The sequence below is a fragment of the Phyllopteryx taeniolatus genome, chromosome 8 (assembly GCF_024500385.1).
Source record: "Phyllopteryx taeniolatus isolate TA_2022b chromosome 8, UOR_Ptae_1.2, whole genome shotgun sequence".
In the NCBI taxonomy this organism is placed as follows: Eukaryota; Metazoa; Chordata; class Actinopteri; order Syngnathiformes; family Syngnathidae; genus Phyllopteryx; species Phyllopteryx taeniolatus.
In genome coordinates this window covers 20404728-20422118 of record NC_084509.1, presented here as the reverse complement: position 1 = coordinate 20422118, position 17391 = coordinate 20404728, and the positions used below count along the sequence as shown (strand labels likewise).

The following is a 17391-nucleotide window of genomic DNA, read 5'->3' as shown; positions in this document are numbered from 1 at the left end:
TTCTGAGATAATTTTGTTGCTTCCATCGTGTTATTCATCAATTAAGATAAGTAAGGCCATACCAGAGGAATCCATGTAAGCCCAGGTCAATTAGTTGGAGTAGATACCTCCACTAAGTTTTACAGAAGAGCTTGTATGCTTGGGATCATGAGCAGATTTTAGCACTTATGTGACTTTGGTCAAGGTTCACACTCGTCTCAGCCAGTCTCAGTCTAACTTTTGACCCGGCATTTTTGAGTCTTGTCTCTGTATTTCTAGTGACGCATCTGTACTTTTGTTTATGATTTTCCATCCTCTGGAGGTTGTTGCTGATGTCAATTACAAAGCATTTTAAGAAATCTTTTTGCAGCTCTCAAAATGTTCCTGTCATCAACGGTCATCCGTGGTCTACCTGTTTGGCGTCCATTATTTAGTACACCAGTGTTTTCTTTCTTCTTCGGGTCATTCCAGATGGCTGTATTTGTATCTTCTCTCAGTTTCAGAGTTGCTTATTTTTCCACCCGTAGACAGCTCTATGTTGTTCATGTTGGTCACACCTTATTCACACATTGTTGTTCTACACCAAAATACTTTGTGTAAATGCTGAAAGCCAAACCAACCCAAATTTTTTATTATGATTATTATTATTCTGCCGTTTTTTGTCCATTAACTACTTCCACATTGTTCATCCGATTCACGCCATTCCAACTTCAACACATTCCAAAAATTCATGCGAGGGGTGCTTGTATTTTTGTCATTAAAAATATTACCCATATTTCCCAAAATTCCACATTTTACAGCCCAAAAAAATCACATTAATTTCCAGTCGCATTCAACAAAATGGTTCCACATTATTACCATTCCACATTAAAAACACTCAGCTCATTCAGATCCTCTTCAAAACACACTCCCACATTCCCAACATTACTCACATTTTTCACCCACATTTTCCCACATTAAAATACCTACATTTTCCCACATTCCACCTTATTCTACCTTACTCCCTCTTGCTTCAACAATTCTTGACCGATTCAAACCTTTCCAACTACAAAATATTTTCCCCACATTACCCAAAATTCGACATATTTCCACATTCAAATACCCACATTCAGACATTCCACATTATTCCATCCGCCAACATTTCTTGACCGATTCAAACCATTCCAACAACAAAATATTTTCCACATTACACAAATTCCACTGTTTTCATCCACATTTCACATTTTCCCACTTTTAAATACCCACATTTCCCCCACATTATAAGAAACTACATTTTTTCCCTCCTTCTTCCACATTTCCTGATCGATTCAAACCGTTCCAACAACAATATATTTTCCACATTCCCAAAATTCCACATTCAAATACCTACATTTTTGCCACATTAATACAAATTCTACATTATTCCTTCCTCCGTCAACATTTATTGATCGATTCAAACCATTCCAACTGCAAAATATTTTCCACATTACAAAAATTCCCGTGTAGCATATAGTGGGCTTAAATAAAAATGTACGCATGCATGTATGCATTTACGTCTGGTGTAATTCCACGTACGTTGACAGTGACAATCAAACTATCTTTCTATATTTATCGCTACATTAATAAAAATATAAGTTCAGTTAAAAGTTTGGACTCAATCACACAGTACACACAGGAAGTGGAATTTTAGAGAAATTTTTAATAACTACAGGGGAGTTTGGAGGAAAATGCAGAGGGACTTCACTACAAAAATTACAGACAAACATGTATAAAAGAAGATATAGGGTGAATGACATGAAATGAATCATAGTGAAGGTAGAGTAAAGTTGGGACTCGTGGGAGTTTGCTAACTTAACCCCAAATTACTATGCACCAATTTGTACTTTCTAGTAATCACTGCAATGTTTTACTCACGAACGTAGATCACCAGGTCTGGTCTTTCTCAGTCATCTCAGGAGGAACGGAGACAGGTTTAGTTGAAGAAGAAGATGCACAAAAAGTAAAAACAAAAGAGATGCAAAAAGAAAGTTGTTGCCTCATTGGGGTGCACTCGTAACTTTTCCTGCCGTTTGAACTTGTTGCGGGCCCCGCTCTTGCTCTCAACTCGTAAGAATGCCAGGAGTGACTTCCTGGTGGCCCCGCGAACAGATCAAAGCTGGGAAAACAGATCAAAGCCGCATGGCAGGCTTCAGACAGTGCCGCCGTCGTGGTCCGGGGTTGCTCGCACCCGGTGGTGACAAAACAAAAGGAGAAGGAGGAAGGAAGGGGGGAGGGCTTGGCCGAAGCCAAGCTCTGTAACTGGAGAGATGTTAGCCAGGAGCAGAGAGAGCATCAGGGCGTGAGAAGAAATGATAGAAACCAGGTGTCCTGTGTCTTGTGAAAACTGACCGGCTTGTTTAGGTCAGAGGGCAGGAATGCAAAGTATATCAGCTCTTGGGGGTTGCCGTTGACAACTGTGCAATAGGGCATATTCGCTCCACCCAGATTACACAAATTCCAAATTTCTTACCCACATTTCACATTTCCCCCACATTAAGACAAATTCTACATTATTATTTCCTCCTCCAACATTTCTTGACCCATTCGAACCGTTCCAACTCCAAAATTTCCACATTCCCCAAATTCTCACATTATACAAATTTCAGTTTTCACCCATATTTCAAATTTCCCACTTTAAATTACCCCATTTTTCCCACATTAAGACGAATTCTACATTTTCCCCACCTTCCACATTTCTTGACCGATTCAAACCATTTTAACAACAAAATATTTTCCACATTCCCCATACTCCCATGTTACCCAAATTCTGCACTTTTCCACATTAAAATAGCCACATTTTTCTCACATTAAGACAAATTCTTCATTATTCCCTCCTGCTTCAACATTTCTTTACTGATTCAAACCATGCCAACTACATATAAACAGGTCTGTGGATGATGCGCTCAACATGGGACTGCACTTCATCCTAGAACACCTCCATGGCGCGGGGACCTACGCGACAATCCTGTTCGTGGACTTCAGCTCTGTGTTCAACACCATCATCCCCAAACTCCTCTCCTCCAAGCATCTCCAGCTCAGTGTCTTGCCTGCCATCTGCCAGTGAATTTACAGCTTCCTGACAGGCAGAACACAGCAAGTGAGGGGGACACCGCCTCATCCACATGCACCATCATCACCGGGGCGCCCCAAGGATGTGTCCTCTCACCGCTGCTCTTCTCTCTCTACAATAACGACTGCACCTCAACGCACCCGGCTGTCAATCTCCTGAAGACAACACCACAGTCATCGGCCTCATTAAAGACGGTGACGAGTCTGCGTATTGACAGGAGGTGGAGCAGCTGGAGCTTGGTGCGGCCGACACAACCTGGAGCTGAACATGCTCAAGACTGTAGAGATGATTGTGGACTTCAGGAAGTATCCTTCACCACAGCTGGCCCTGAAGCTGTCCAACTGCCCTGTGTCAACCGGTGAAACCTTCAAGTTCCTGGGAATTACGGTCTCTCAGGACCTGAAGTGGGAGACCAACATCAACTCCATCCTCAAAAAGGCCCAGCAGAGGATGTACTTCCTGCGGCTTCTGAGGAAGCATGGCCTGCCACAGGAGCTGCTGAGGCAGTTATACACAGCAGTCATCAAATAAGTCCATCACAGTCTGGTTTGGTGCTGCCAAAAAAAATGACAAACTCCGACTGCAACGGACAATCAGGACTGCTGAAGAAATTGTTGGGATGACCCTACCTACCCTTGAGGACTTGCACACTGCCAAAACTAAGACAAGAGCATGCCAAATCATCCTCTTGGGCCCTCCACATCCTGGTCACCAGCTCTTCCAGCTCCTTCCCTCATGTAGGCGCTATCGAACAATGGAAACTAAAACTAGCAGACATTCCAACAGCTTCTTCCTTCTTGACATTAACTTCTTAAACAGTTAATTTACAATTCAATTGTAACATGCTGCCTATTTTGTCTGGAGATTGTTGTCACATCTTTGTCGGGCCAATTATACATTATTCGTGCACTCACTGTAGTCGTCCCGCCACCCTGCACTATTTGCATATCTATTGTTGGCCAATACTGGCTACTCATGTCCTTGAGAAGCATCTGCACCATTTGCACAATTGACAATGTTCCAGATTATTGCACTGCTCGTCACTTTAAACTGCTTAAACGTCTTAAAATATCTGCGCCATTTGCACAATGGTCACTTTACCAGACTATTGCTCTATTAGTCATTTCAAACTGCTCTAAATTGCTGGAGGAGTCTGCATCATTTGCACAATTGTTAAAAAAATAAAATAAATAAACTATAACTATCGGCATTACCACATTACTGGTAACCTTTTATTGCTCAGCGACTCTCTGTACTGTGTTTTTATGTCTCAAAAGTTTTGTCGTACTAGAGCAGCTCCAACTACCGGAGACAAATTCCTTGTGTGTTTTTGACATACTTGTCAAATTGATTATTTTGATTCTGATTAAAATGCCCATATTTATCCCACATTTGACAAATTCTACATTATTCCCTCCTGCTTCCACTTTTCTTGGCCATTGTAACTTCAAACTGTTCAGCTCATTTCACTTCATTCCACATCATTGAATATCATTCCACATTATTCCATATCATTCATTCATTTTCCGTACCGCTTATCCTCCTTTTATATTATTCAACATCATTCTATATCATTCAATATGATTCAATACCATTCCACATGATTTCATTCAGCATTTCAACATTGACACACAATTTCTCCAGAATTTCTTCACAGGCAAAAATCAAATCTGAGTGGAGACATTCAGCGTGATTTGTTGTTTGAATAATCAATGTAATGGTACACAACTGCACAACAAAACACATCCATCACAAGTTACAAAATCTTTACTCACATGACAAAATCAGTGTGTTTAAACAGGTGCTACCTTCTAAGTTGTGTATCTGGATATGAAAGCTGAAATTTTGATCTCTCATCTCATATTAATCTGATGACAACAAACTCAAAAGTCTACAGCAAAAATAAAGGAATTGGCCTTATTTGTCCTATACCTTCAGAAAGGTGCAATTTCAGCAGATGGAAAGTACACCATTTTCCAATTTTCAATTTATTAACTGGAATTTATGGATTATACTACAATCTTTTTGTTCACTTACTTGAACAAGGAACCAGGAAATAAGCACAGAGACCCATGGGTTGCCACTTCTGGATGTCTTCTTAGCAGGAGACAACACCTTACCTGAAGGAAGAAAATAATATATATATAATTAATGGGTGCCGCTATCATTTACTTTGCATAGTACAGATTTGAAACTAAATGCAAATCATAGAACTGTGATGTGTTATGAATTGACAGTGCTTCATGCTTAAGTTCTCATATCATGTGTGAAAATACATAAAACATTTCAACATTTCTTCAGAAAGTTAATGCACTACGTACCAAACAAGTCATCCCTGGCCAATGCATAGAGGATGCGTGAGGCCCCAATGAGGTTGCTCATGGCTGCCGAAAGTGTGGAGGAGTAAACTCCGATGGTGACAAAGGGGTTCCAGATGTTGATGTCTCTCAGAAAACTGTAATCCTTTTGAAGGAGCACCCTGGAAGAAAAACACATGGCAATTAATTCTAAATCAATTCTAAGACTTTATACTCAGAAAAAGTATTTTTGCAAAGTTTATTCATTAATTTCCCATACCGCATATCCTCACTAGGGTTGCGGGCGTGCTGGAGCCTATCCTAGCTGACTCTGGGTGAGGTACACCCTGAACTGGTCGCCAGCCAATCGCAGGGGACATATAAAAAAAACAACAACCATTTGCACACACATTCACACCTACGGGCAATTTAGAGTTTTTAATTAACCTACCATGCATGTTTTTGGGATGTGGGAGGAAACCAGAGTAGACGGAGAAAACCCACGCAGGCAAGGGAAGAACATGCAAACTCCACATAGGCGAGACCAGATTTGAACCCGGCCTCATGTGTGTGTGTGTGTGTGTGTATGTATATATATATATATGTATGTATGTATGTATGTGTATATATATATATGTATGTATGTGTGTGTACAAATAAGCTCAGAAATTAAGTTGTGTGTAATAATGTGAAATGACACAGGGAAAAAGTATTGACCACGCCAACTGGTATTTATTTAATATTTTGTACAAAAGCATTTATTAGCAATGACAGGTTCAAGAGCCCTCCTTTATGGATAAACTAGTCACATGCATTGCTCTGGTGTGATTTTGGCCCATTCCTCCACACAAGCAGTCTTCAAATCTTGAAGGTTCCGTGGACTTCTTTTGTGGACCTTGAGTTTCAGTTCTTGCCATATATTTTCAATTGGATTCAAGTCAAGTTATTGAAGGCCATTCTAGCAGCTTTATTTTTTTTTCTTCTTTAAAACCAATTGAGAATTCCTTGGCAGTGATCCTGCTGAAATGTCCACCCTTGTTTCATTTTCATCATCCTCGTAGATGGCATCAGATTTTTGTCAAGAATGTCTCGATACATTTGCCCATTCATCTTCCTTCAATCGTGAAGTTTACCAGTACCATTAGCTAAAAAGCAACTCCACACCATCATGGTCCCACCTCCGTACTTCACTGTTGGTATGGTGATTTTAGGGTGATGTGCAGTGCCATTTCTCCTCCAAATTGATTATTGATAGATATAAGGTGTTATTTTGTTTTTCCATGCCTTTTTGCATGTTTTGCATTCTTCATGTGTTCAATAATTTTTCCCTGAGTCATTTCACATTTTTACACACAACTTATTTTTTTAGCTTATTTGTTCTACTTTCTTTGTATGTATTGATTACTAGGGTTGTTCCCATCATCAGGTGAAATTTTCAGGTCAATAGCACCTTTGGAAGTATATAAAATGAGAAACATGGTGATGTGTTAAATACTTATTTCAGCCGCTGTGTGTGTCTGTGTGTGTGTATGTGTGTGTGTGCACGTGTGTGTGTGTGTGTGTGTGCGTGTGAGATTTACTCCTTGCACATTCAGCACACGTTTTTTTACCTGTCCTGTTCAACTGCATGGTCATGCAGAACTGTGTACCTGTATGACTTTTTATGGTGAAACCGTTTTTCTGAGCGACACAGGATTTTGAAATACTCCCTCTGTGACTGTATTATGATATTCATTGGAAATGGATCACACTTAAATGTTTATGATCATCAAAGCAATATCAGATCAGCTATCAGACAACCCAAGTAAATATAAAAATGCAGTTTCTAAATGATAAATCTCAGCATAAATATGCAAAAAAAATCTGGCATCAGGATGGGGGCAAATACATTTTCGCAGCAATTTATATATAATTCATCAGCCAATGACTTCAAGGTCTTCAATCTCCGAAAACAATTCTGCCTCAACACTGGAACAGAGGGTGCAATCCAGCAGTGAATTGAAATTCCAAGTGCAAATTATGTTGGGTTTGCTTAGCTAAAAAAAAAAAAAACATTCACATTTGCTCATCTGTGAAACATTTCAGTAAAAAAAAAAAATTGCCAATTTGATCGTGTTTGTTCTGTTGTTTTTAATGGCAAATATCACTATGTTTATGTTCGTGATACTGTATATGGTTTGAGTAGATTAATAGTTTTTTAACATTAGTGGACTGGCAGGAACACTTGGTCAACGACAGTAGCAGTTGGACTGGCAGGGGAGAAAAAAAATTATACCTTCAATTGTTGCTACCATACTGCATTGAACTATTTCACACATAATGGTTCGACGTAGACCCAATTTTTTTTTCAGCCATAAACTGACATTATGAATTTATTATTTTCACATCGGAGATCAAAATCAAGAGACCCAAAAGGTGGTGTGTCATTTTAAACATTGATTGTCAGGGCAAAATGGTTTTCAATGAAAATGTGGAGAGCAAAGTGATGATTGCTCTGACAAGGTGCCTAATGAGGAGGTCCAAGAAGGGACTCACTGCAGAGTCAGTGTACATGTGGGCGACTCTGCTTCTATTAGGCGTCTATTAGGGTGCAAGATGCTCTAGTCAACATGGATGCAGTGAGATCAGAGATGGAAAAAAAACAGCAGGGTGTGCATGATTACCGCGGGCTCCCCACCTCCTTCCAATCCAATACAACACAGCCAGAGACCGGAATTACAGTGAGAAGCATTTCTCACTCTCTCCTGATCCCTCTCAATCTCTTGTGGTGTTTCAAAACATGCACGTGCAAGTGCACAGGCACACACACACGCACGCCTGCGCAAACACACACGCACGCACGAGCGCACACACACGCGGATTTAACTTGTATGCTGTCATTTATTTTCATCATGGGGCATTTGTTCCACCAATTAAGCCAAAATGTATGTATGTTTGTGTAACACTTGGCGCACTCAGAAACACAATCCATTTCCTTTCAACATTATCTCCTCCTGACTCGTGAAGGTGGTTCAAAAACGTGCTCGTTGTTGCTTTCTGACTTCTCGTTTTCTCAATCCTTTCTTAATTCATGTGTAGAGTACACTTAAAGCATTGTCAGTTGTATCTCTTGTTCTTTCGTGCCTGCTCGCTATGGTAATTAACAGGCTCATCACGTCAAGTTTAAGGTCCACTGATTTTAATACTTACCATCAGGGCCCTATTAGGTACTGTTCACTCCACTCAGAGATCTGAGCACATTATAAGTGGCACACACATATTCACACGCACGCACTTACACGACCATGTGCATCGACTGTGGCCGAAATAGAAAATGTATGTAGATACGAATAGAGATTAATTGTCCCAAAGTGGAGCCTCTCATCTTTGGTACAATCTGTTACTGGATGCAGGTTGATTTGCTCTGATTGAGAAACCATTTTTCCCAGAAAAAAACTATTGACAATAGAAATGAACCAGAGTAAAACTGTACAGCCATTTCACGTATCATTTTAACAAGTGTCAAAATAAAAATAAAAATAAATAAATAATAAAATAACTTCTGACAGATTCATTACAAAGTGGAAGCTCTAAGATTGAATAAAATATGTTGCTTGATGCAGGTTGGCGGCTGGATACTGGTTGATTTGTTTTGATTTTAGAAAAAAAAAATCCCCTTAATAATGAATGGCGATACTGTAGAAATAATCCAGGGTCAAACTGCACAGCCATTTTCAATATCTTTTTAAAAACAGAAGAACAAAAACAGGGACCAGACCAGACAAAGCACAGCTCAAAGACCCCTAATGATGACGACAAACAATGGACTTCGTTTTCCCTTGCCCGGACGTGGGCCACCGGGGCCCCCCACTGGAGCCAGGCCTGGTGGTGGGGCTCGAAGGCGAGCGCCTGGTGGCCGGGCCTGCACCCATGGGGGCCCGGCCGGGCACAGCCCGAAAGGGTAACGTGGGTCCCCCTTCCCATGGGCTCGGTGGGGTCGGGTGCAGTGTGAGCTGGGCGGTGGCCGAAGGCGGGGACCTTGGCGATCCGATCCCCGGCTACAGAAGCTGGCTCTAGGGACGTGGAATGTCACCTCTCTGGCAGGGAAGGAGCCCGAGCTGGTGTGTGAGGTCGAGAAGTTCCGACTCGATATAGTCGGACTTGCCTCCACACACACCTTGGGCTCTGGTACCAGTCCTCTCGAGAGGGGTTGGACTCTCTTCCACTCTGGAGTTGCCCATGGTGAGAGGCGCCGAGCAGGTGTGGGTATACTTATTGCCCCCCGGCTCGGCGCCTGTACGTTGGGGTTCACCCCGGTGGACGAGAGGGTAGCCTCCCTCCGCCTTCGGGTGGGGGGACGGGTCCTGACTGTTGTTTGTGCCTATGCACCAAACAGCAGTTCAGAGTACCCACCCTTTTTGGAGTCCTTGGAGGGGGTGCTGGAGAGCGCTCCCGCTGGGGACTCCATTGTTCTGTTGGGGGACTTCAATGCTCACGTGGGCAATGACAGTGAGACCTGGAAGGGCACGATTGGGAGGAACGGCCCCCCCGATCAGAACCCGAGCGGTGTTCTGTTATTGGACTTCTGTGCTCGTCACGGATTGTCCATAACGAACACCATGTTCAAGCATAAGGGTGTCCACACGTGCACTTGGCACCAGGACACCCTAGGTCGCAGTTCGATGATCGACTTTGTGGTCGTGTCATCGGACTTGCGGCCGCATGTCTTGGACACTCGGGTGAAGAGAGGGGCGGAGCTGTCAACTGATCACCACCTGGTGGTGAGTTGGCTCCGATGGTGGGGGAAGATGCCGGTCCGACGTGGCAGGCCCAAACGTATTGTGAGGGTCTGCTGGAAATGTCTGGCAGAATCCCCTGTCAGAAGGAGTTTCAACTCCCACCTCCGACAGAACTTTGCTCATGTTCCGGGGGAGGCGGGGGACATCGAGTCAGAGTGGACCATGTTCCGCGCCTCCATTGCTGAGGCGGCCGACCGGAGCTGTGGCCGTAAGGTGGTCGGTGCCTGTCGTGGTGGCAATCCCTGAACCCGTTGGTGGACACCAACGGTGAGGGATGCCGTCAAGCTGAAGAAGGAGTCCTATCGGGCCTTTTTGGCCTGTGGGACTCCTGAGGCAGCTGATGGGTACCGGCTGGCCAAGCGGAATGCAGCTCTGGTGGTCGCTGAAGCAAAAACCCGGGCATGGGAGGAGTTCGGTGAGGCCATGGAGAAAGACTTCCGGACAGCTTCGAGGAAATTCTGGTCCACCATCCGACGTCTCAGGAGAGGAAAGCAGTGCACCACCAACACTGTGTATAGTGGGGATGGGGCGCTGCTGACCTCGACTCGGGACGTTGTGAGTCGGTGGGGAGAATACTTCGAAGACCTCCTCAATTCCACCGACACGCCTTCCCATAGGGAAGCAGAGTGTGGGTTCTCTGAGGCGGGCTCTCCTATCTCTGGGTTTGAGGTCACCGAGGTAGTTAAAAAGCTCCTCGGTGGCAGGGCCCCGGGGGTGGATGAGATTCGCCCGGAGTTCCTAAAGGCTCTGGATGTTGTGGGGCTGTCCTGGTTGACACGCCTCTGCAACATCGCGTGGACATCGGGGACAGTGCCTCTGGATTGGCAGACTGGGGTGGTGGTCCCCCTTTTTAAGAAGGGGGACCGGAGGGTGTGTTCCAACTACAGGGGGATCACACTGCTCAGCCTCCCTGGTAAGGTCTATTCAGGGGTGCTGGAGAGGAGGGTCCGTCGGGAAGTCGAATCTCAGATTCAGGAGGAGCAGTGTGGTTTTCGTCCTGGCCGTGGAACAGTGGACCAGCTCTACACCCTCGGCAGGGTCCTCGAGGGTGCATGGGAGTTCGCCCAACCAGTCTACATGTGTTTTGTGGACTTGGAGAAGGCGTTCGACCGTGTCCCTCGGGGAGTCCTGTGGAGAGTGCTTCGGGAGTATGGGGTACCGAACCCCCTGATACGGGCTGTTCGGTCCCTGTACGACCGGAGTCAGAGTTTGGTCCGCATATCCGGCAGTAAGTCGGACTCGTTCCCGGTGAGGGTTGGACTCCGCCAAGGCTGCCCTTTGTCGCCGATTCTGTTCATAACTTTTATGGACAGAATTTCTAGGTGCAGCCGAGGCGTAGAGGGGGTCCGGTTTGGTGGCCTCAGTATTGCATCTCTGCTTTTTGTAGATGATGTGGTTCTGTTGGCTTCATCAAGCCGTGACCTCCAACTCTCATTGGAGCAGTTCGCAGCCGAGTGTGAAGCGGCTGGGATGAGAATCAGCACCTCCAAATCTGAGACCATGGTCCTCAGTCGGGAAAGGGTGGCATGCCATCTCCAGGTCGGGGATGAGATCCTGCCCCAAGTGGAGGAATTCAAGTATCTTGGGGTCTTGTTCACGAGTGAGGGAAGAATGGAACGGGAGATCGACAGGCGGATCGGTGCAGCGTCTGCAGTGATGCGGACTTTGTATCTGTCCGTTGTGGTAAAGAAAGAGCTAAGCCGAAAGGCGAAGCTCTCAATTTACCGGTCGATCTTCGTTCCTACCCTCACCTATGGTCATGAGCTGTGGGTCGTGACCGAAAGAACAAGATCCCGGATACAAGCGGCCGAAATGAGTTTCCTCCGCAGGGTGTCCGGGCTCTCCCTTAGAGATAGGGTGAGAAGCTCGGTCATCCGGGAGGATCTCAGAGTAGAGCCGCTGCTCCTCCGCATTGAGAGGAGCCAGATGAGGTGGCTGGGGCATCTGATTCGGATGCCTCCCGGACGCCTCCCTGGTGAGGTGTTCCGGGCATGTCCCACCGGGAGGAGACCCCGGGGACGACCCAGGACACGCTGGAGAGACTACATCCTTCGGCTGGCCTGGGAACGCCTCGGGATCCCCCCGGAAGAGCTGGATGAAGTGGCTGGGGAGAGGGAAGTCTCGGCGTCCCTGCTGAAGCTACTGCCCCCGCGACCCGACCCGGATAAGCGGTAGAGAATGGATGGATGGATGGAAGAACAAAAACTTCTGACTGAGATTCCACTGTATATTGTTTGTTTGGTGTGTGTGTGTATGTACATAAAGTAAAGTATGTTTGTGTATGTGTCTCAGTTTCTGTTCAATTGCAATTGTCCAAGTCTCTTCATTTGCTCTTAGTAGGAGTAACTGCGCCAACTATCAGCATTGATATTCTGCATTTTGTCGCTTATCCGCATCTGTCGTTTAAAACAATAAATCATCAGAAAGCCGATAAAAGATCCATTCAAAACTGGGTAAACTTCAGGGAACTATTTACTTATTTAGTAAAATTTTCAGTTAACTTTAGAAGAGATGCTGCTGACAGTGGGAACTCCCTGCAACTTTTTGTCCATCCATCCATCCATTTTCTGAGCCGCTTCTCCTCACTAGGGTCGCGGGCGTGCTGCAGCCTATCCCAGCTGTCATCGGGCAGGAGGCGGGGTACACCCTGAACTGGTTGCCAGCCAATCGCAGGGCACATACAAACAAACAACCATTCGCACTCACATTCACACCTACGGGCAATTTAGAGTCTCCAATTAATGCATGTTTTTGGAATGTGGGAGGAAACCGGAGTGCCCGGAGAAAATCCATGCAGGCACGGGGAGAACATGCAAACTCCACACAGGCGGGACCGGGGATTGAACCCGGGTCCTCAGAACTGTGAGGCTGACGCTCTAACCAGTCGGCCACTGTGCCGCCACAACTTTTTGTTTTTGTTTAAACTTAAAGCAAAGATAAGTGAAAGATTAACATTTCACTTAACAAGGCGCTCAACCATGATGTCCCTCGGGGAGTCTTGTGGGTGGTGCTTCGGGTGTATGGGGTGCCGAACCCCCTGATACGGGCTCTTCGGTCCCTGTACAACCAGTGTCAGAGTTTGGTCTGCACTGGTGGCAGTAAATCAGACTTGTTGCCAGTGAGGGTTGGACTCTGCCAAGGCTGCCCTTTGTCACCGATTCTGTTCATCACTTTTATGGACAGACTTTCAAGGCACAGCAGAGGCATGGAGGGGGTCCGGTTTGGCGACCTCAGTTTTGCATCTCTGCTTTTTCCAGACGATGTGGTTCTGTTGGCTTCATCAAGCTGTGATCTCCAACTCGGTGCAGCGTCTGCAGTGATGCAGACTTTGTATTGGTCCGTTGTGGTGAAGATCTCAATTTACCGGTCGATCTACGTTCCTACCCTCACCTATGGTCACGAGCTATGGGTCGTGACTGAAAGAACAAGATCCCAGTTACAAGCAGCCAAAATTAGTTTCCTCCGCAGGGTGTCTGGGCTCTCCCTTAGAGATAGGGTGAGAGGCTCGGTCATCCGGGAGGATCTCAGAGTAGAGTCGCTGCTCCTCCGCATTGAGAGGATCCACACTGGAGAGACTACGTCTATCGGCTGGCCTGGGAACGCCTCGGGATCCCCTCGGAAGAGCTGGATGAAGTGGCTGGCGAAAGGGAAGTCTGGACCTCCCTCCTAAAGCTCCTGCCCCCACGACCCGACTTCAGATAAGCGGACGAAAATGGATGGATTGTGTTACTGTAGAAAACTTTAGGGGGCTATTTTGTTTGTTTAAATTTTTCATTTAACTTTATAAGACATGCTGCTGAGCCTGGGAGATCCCTGCACTTTTTGATAGAATTTTTAAACAAAGATGTCTCTTGTCTAGGATAAAATAAAAAAATTAACACGTTACAAATCTGAAAAGCTTAAATAAACATATGCTTAAAGGTATTATCAGCCTCCTTTACAACTAATAATTGGTATCTGCCGTGAAAAAAACATATCGGTCTACAACTCTTAGCATCTAAATGTTTACAGTTGTGCTATGATGATTTAGCATGTTCAAGGCTTGTATATACTGTTTGTTGTTACACAATGAGTCACATAAATAGGGCTGTACTCACACTTTTAATGTTGGGTTAAAACAAACTCGCACTGATAAGTGTTGTGTCTTTCGTCAAATGTGAATGCAATAATCCAAATCCTGGTGGGCAAGAATGTAATTGAGACCAATTCAACAGGTGGTCGCAAACTCTGTTGCAATTCGAGTCAGTTAAGGGAGTGGTGTGTGTGTGTGTGTGTGTGTGTGTGTGTGTGTGTGCGTGCGTGGGCCGATAACATTAACCAGTGTCGTCAAATCAGAAATGTATGACAATAAAGATTGGCATGGCAAGTCTAAAAAGTCTTGATGTGGCATACCTCCAGACTCATTTTAAAATATAGTCATGACATGTAAGCAGGTAAAATTACTACCATAAACATGTTAAACTAGTAGATTGCATTTTTACTTTAAAATCTTGACTTTCATCACACGATATTTCACAAACACTGTCCAATCAGGGTGTAACTTAATACAGATGCTTTTTAGTGTGAATCCTCTGACACGATAAAAAATTACAGTGGGAACAAAGAACTAACATATGATTCAAAGTGTTTGGTCCGGACCACAGCTCCAACGAAGTGAAGACCGCTTAAGCGTCAGGCGTGATAAAGAATTAAGGGTCTGTGTTAATGGCCCACAAGGGTGTGATATTTGGGTTAAAACTGATGGGCTCATTATTGGTTTATCGGATGTGCAGTCGGCACCAAATGAATCTCAACAAGCTTGAGATTTGCAAACTGGCTTTCAAATAAAATCTCGCAGCATACTGGGTGACAGTGACAACAAATGCTATGTTAAGGTGAATGACAGATTATATAAAATAGGATGGAAGCTAGAGTTACATTATATGCTCCGTGTGTTCAGTGACAATAGTAAAAAAAAAAATATTTGCATGGTAGCTACAGTATGTTTCATAATCTTGTGTAAATTCATTACCAATGGTATTGCTCTTGACTGTGTGAGTGTGCTTGAGGGCTTGGATAGTCATTATTGATCCAATCATCTGGATGACATGAGCACTGACATTCAAATAAAGAGTGGAATTTAGGCGTGGGGAGAGAGTGACAGATTAAAGAAGCTTGCTTAGAGTAGGGAGGAAATAAAGCAAAACATCTCAAAAGGAGCCACAGAGATTGTACTCACTCCATGTGGCCTGCTGCAGCCTTCAATTCTTTTGTTTACCATATATTTTCATAACCTCATTTGCTCAGTCGTGTTTTTAATTTATTTTTCATCTATCATTTAATATGTTTGTGCTTTTGATGAGGCATTGACAAGTTAGGGTGGCGGTTATTCACATTGTCTCTAAGTATATTAGAATATAAGCCATGCTAATGCTTCTGCAATTCCGGTTGTCTCAGCTCATTTGAGTGTGGCCATTCATCAGAAAAAACTAACATAATGATACCGAATCATCTAGTTTAATGAACATGGAGCGAAAAGGCTTCAGAATTTCCAATAAATGCTGAAATGAGATGGGAGCTTGTTACTGAGATGGCTCCAGCTTATGGCTAACCGAAATGCTCATTATGGGACCAATTGTGTCTCTACAAAATGAAAATGATGGTCCCGTAAATCAATATACCCATTTTCTGTAAGATGCAAGGGCAAATCTCTTTTACAAAGGTCTCAGGGTGACTTCACACCTTTAGATAGTTTTCCCATGATGTCACACGCCTCTGGATATGCCAGCAGGCTCCAAGTTAGAAGTTGACGCATCATGTTCCGATCCTTTGTGTGTGAATATAGAAATTTGACTGACAGCAAACATCAAATAATGGTGAATTAATGTGTGGTGTCGGGCTGCATCTATAGAGGTGGGAGGGACAAAGTCTCATTTCACTGACGTCAATTTGGCGAAAGGAGAAAACATTTGTAGAGGAAAGACAGAGATTGTGGCTTTCAAGAAGTTCAGTACGCTCCAGCAATAAGTTTAAATATTTTATTTTTTAGGGAAAACCTTTCCCCTTGTTTTAAGAGAATTATTTTGACTGGGTACCAAATATTAACCTGGACAATGTTTAGTCAATCAATATTTGGCAACATATAATTGGCATTGATTACAATGTTGAGATTTATTCTCATTTGCCCATTTCTTGATGTCCGTGGAACATGATCATGTCTTTGCCACTGCAGACTAAGTTTCTCTATTCCCTGTCAACTTTTAGCAGTCATCTAAGCAGCTAGATTGTGAATGTACAAAATGTTGATATTAACTTATTGCCGTTATACATAGAAAATAAATACGGATCAGTCTCCAAGTCTTTCAGTTTTCAAGACAGTCCAAGATGGCGCCTACCCATGTGGACGCCTCGCTTACGTGGTCTCTAGTATTGTTTTTCTGTTTTTCGTTCGTCTTTGGAGACATCACATGACTCACTTAGGGTAGACCTGCTAACTATCAAGGAGGCTACTCCGGACTTTCTTTCACCAAATCCGCTCAGTTTTTTCCCTGAGTTACTCACCGGAGCAGCGCCAGCGGTCTTTGGGGCTTGGAGACAGAGGCGACGCCACAGAGGGAAGCGAGCCGGCATCCAAGTTAAGCTCCGCAAGAGAGGATAGAGATTGGCATTTCCGTCGATCCACCTCGCGAATCTACGCTCCCTACCCAACAAAATGGACGAGCTTCATCTTCTGGTAAAGACTTGTGCCATGTGCTTTACGGCCACTTGGCTTGGGAGGCTGTACCCGATGGCGCCGTCATGCTTCCCGGCTTCCATCTTCACCGGGCAGACCGCGACATGGAATCATCAGGGAAAACAAATATGCTTCTATATCAACGGAAAATGGTGTACGGACATCACGGAGCTCAGCACACACTGCAGCCCGCATTTAGAGTCGCTGTTTTTTAACTGTAAGCCATTCTACTCGCCTCACGAGTTCACATCATTCATTCTTGCCGGTGTCTACATTCCCCCTCAAGCTAACACGAACGGCGCACTGCTAATGCTCGCCGAACACGTACTTTGAAAAAAACACCCGGACTCACCCCTCATTATTCTCAGGGACTTTCACAAAGCTAAACTCAACCACGAACTCCCTAAATACAAGCAGCACATCGACTGTCCCACCAGGGAAAAGAACATTTTAGACCACTGCTATACTACGCTAAATGACGCATACCGTGCCAAACCTCGTGCAGCACTGAGCTCGTCTGATCACTGCTTAGTTCAC

General features: G+C 44.4%; 1 protein-coding gene across 1 annotated transcript in view; it reads right to left on the bottom strand.

Moving 5' to 3' along the window:
- The window catches only part of zgc:153039 (uncharacterized protein LOC767698 homolog), an 85801-nt gene that overhangs the window by 40844 nt on the left and 27566 nt on the right, over positions 1 to 17391 (bottom strand). Inside the window, exons 7-8 of the mRNA XM_061782680.1 lie at positions 5389 to 5546; positions 5105 to 5187 (exon numbers count right to left, since the gene is read on the bottom strand). Of these exons, the coding sequence (XP_061638664.1) occupies positions 5105 to 5187; positions 5389 to 5546 (241 nt within the window). The remainder of the gene's footprint in view (positions 1 to 5104; positions 5188 to 5388; positions 5547 to 17391) is intronic.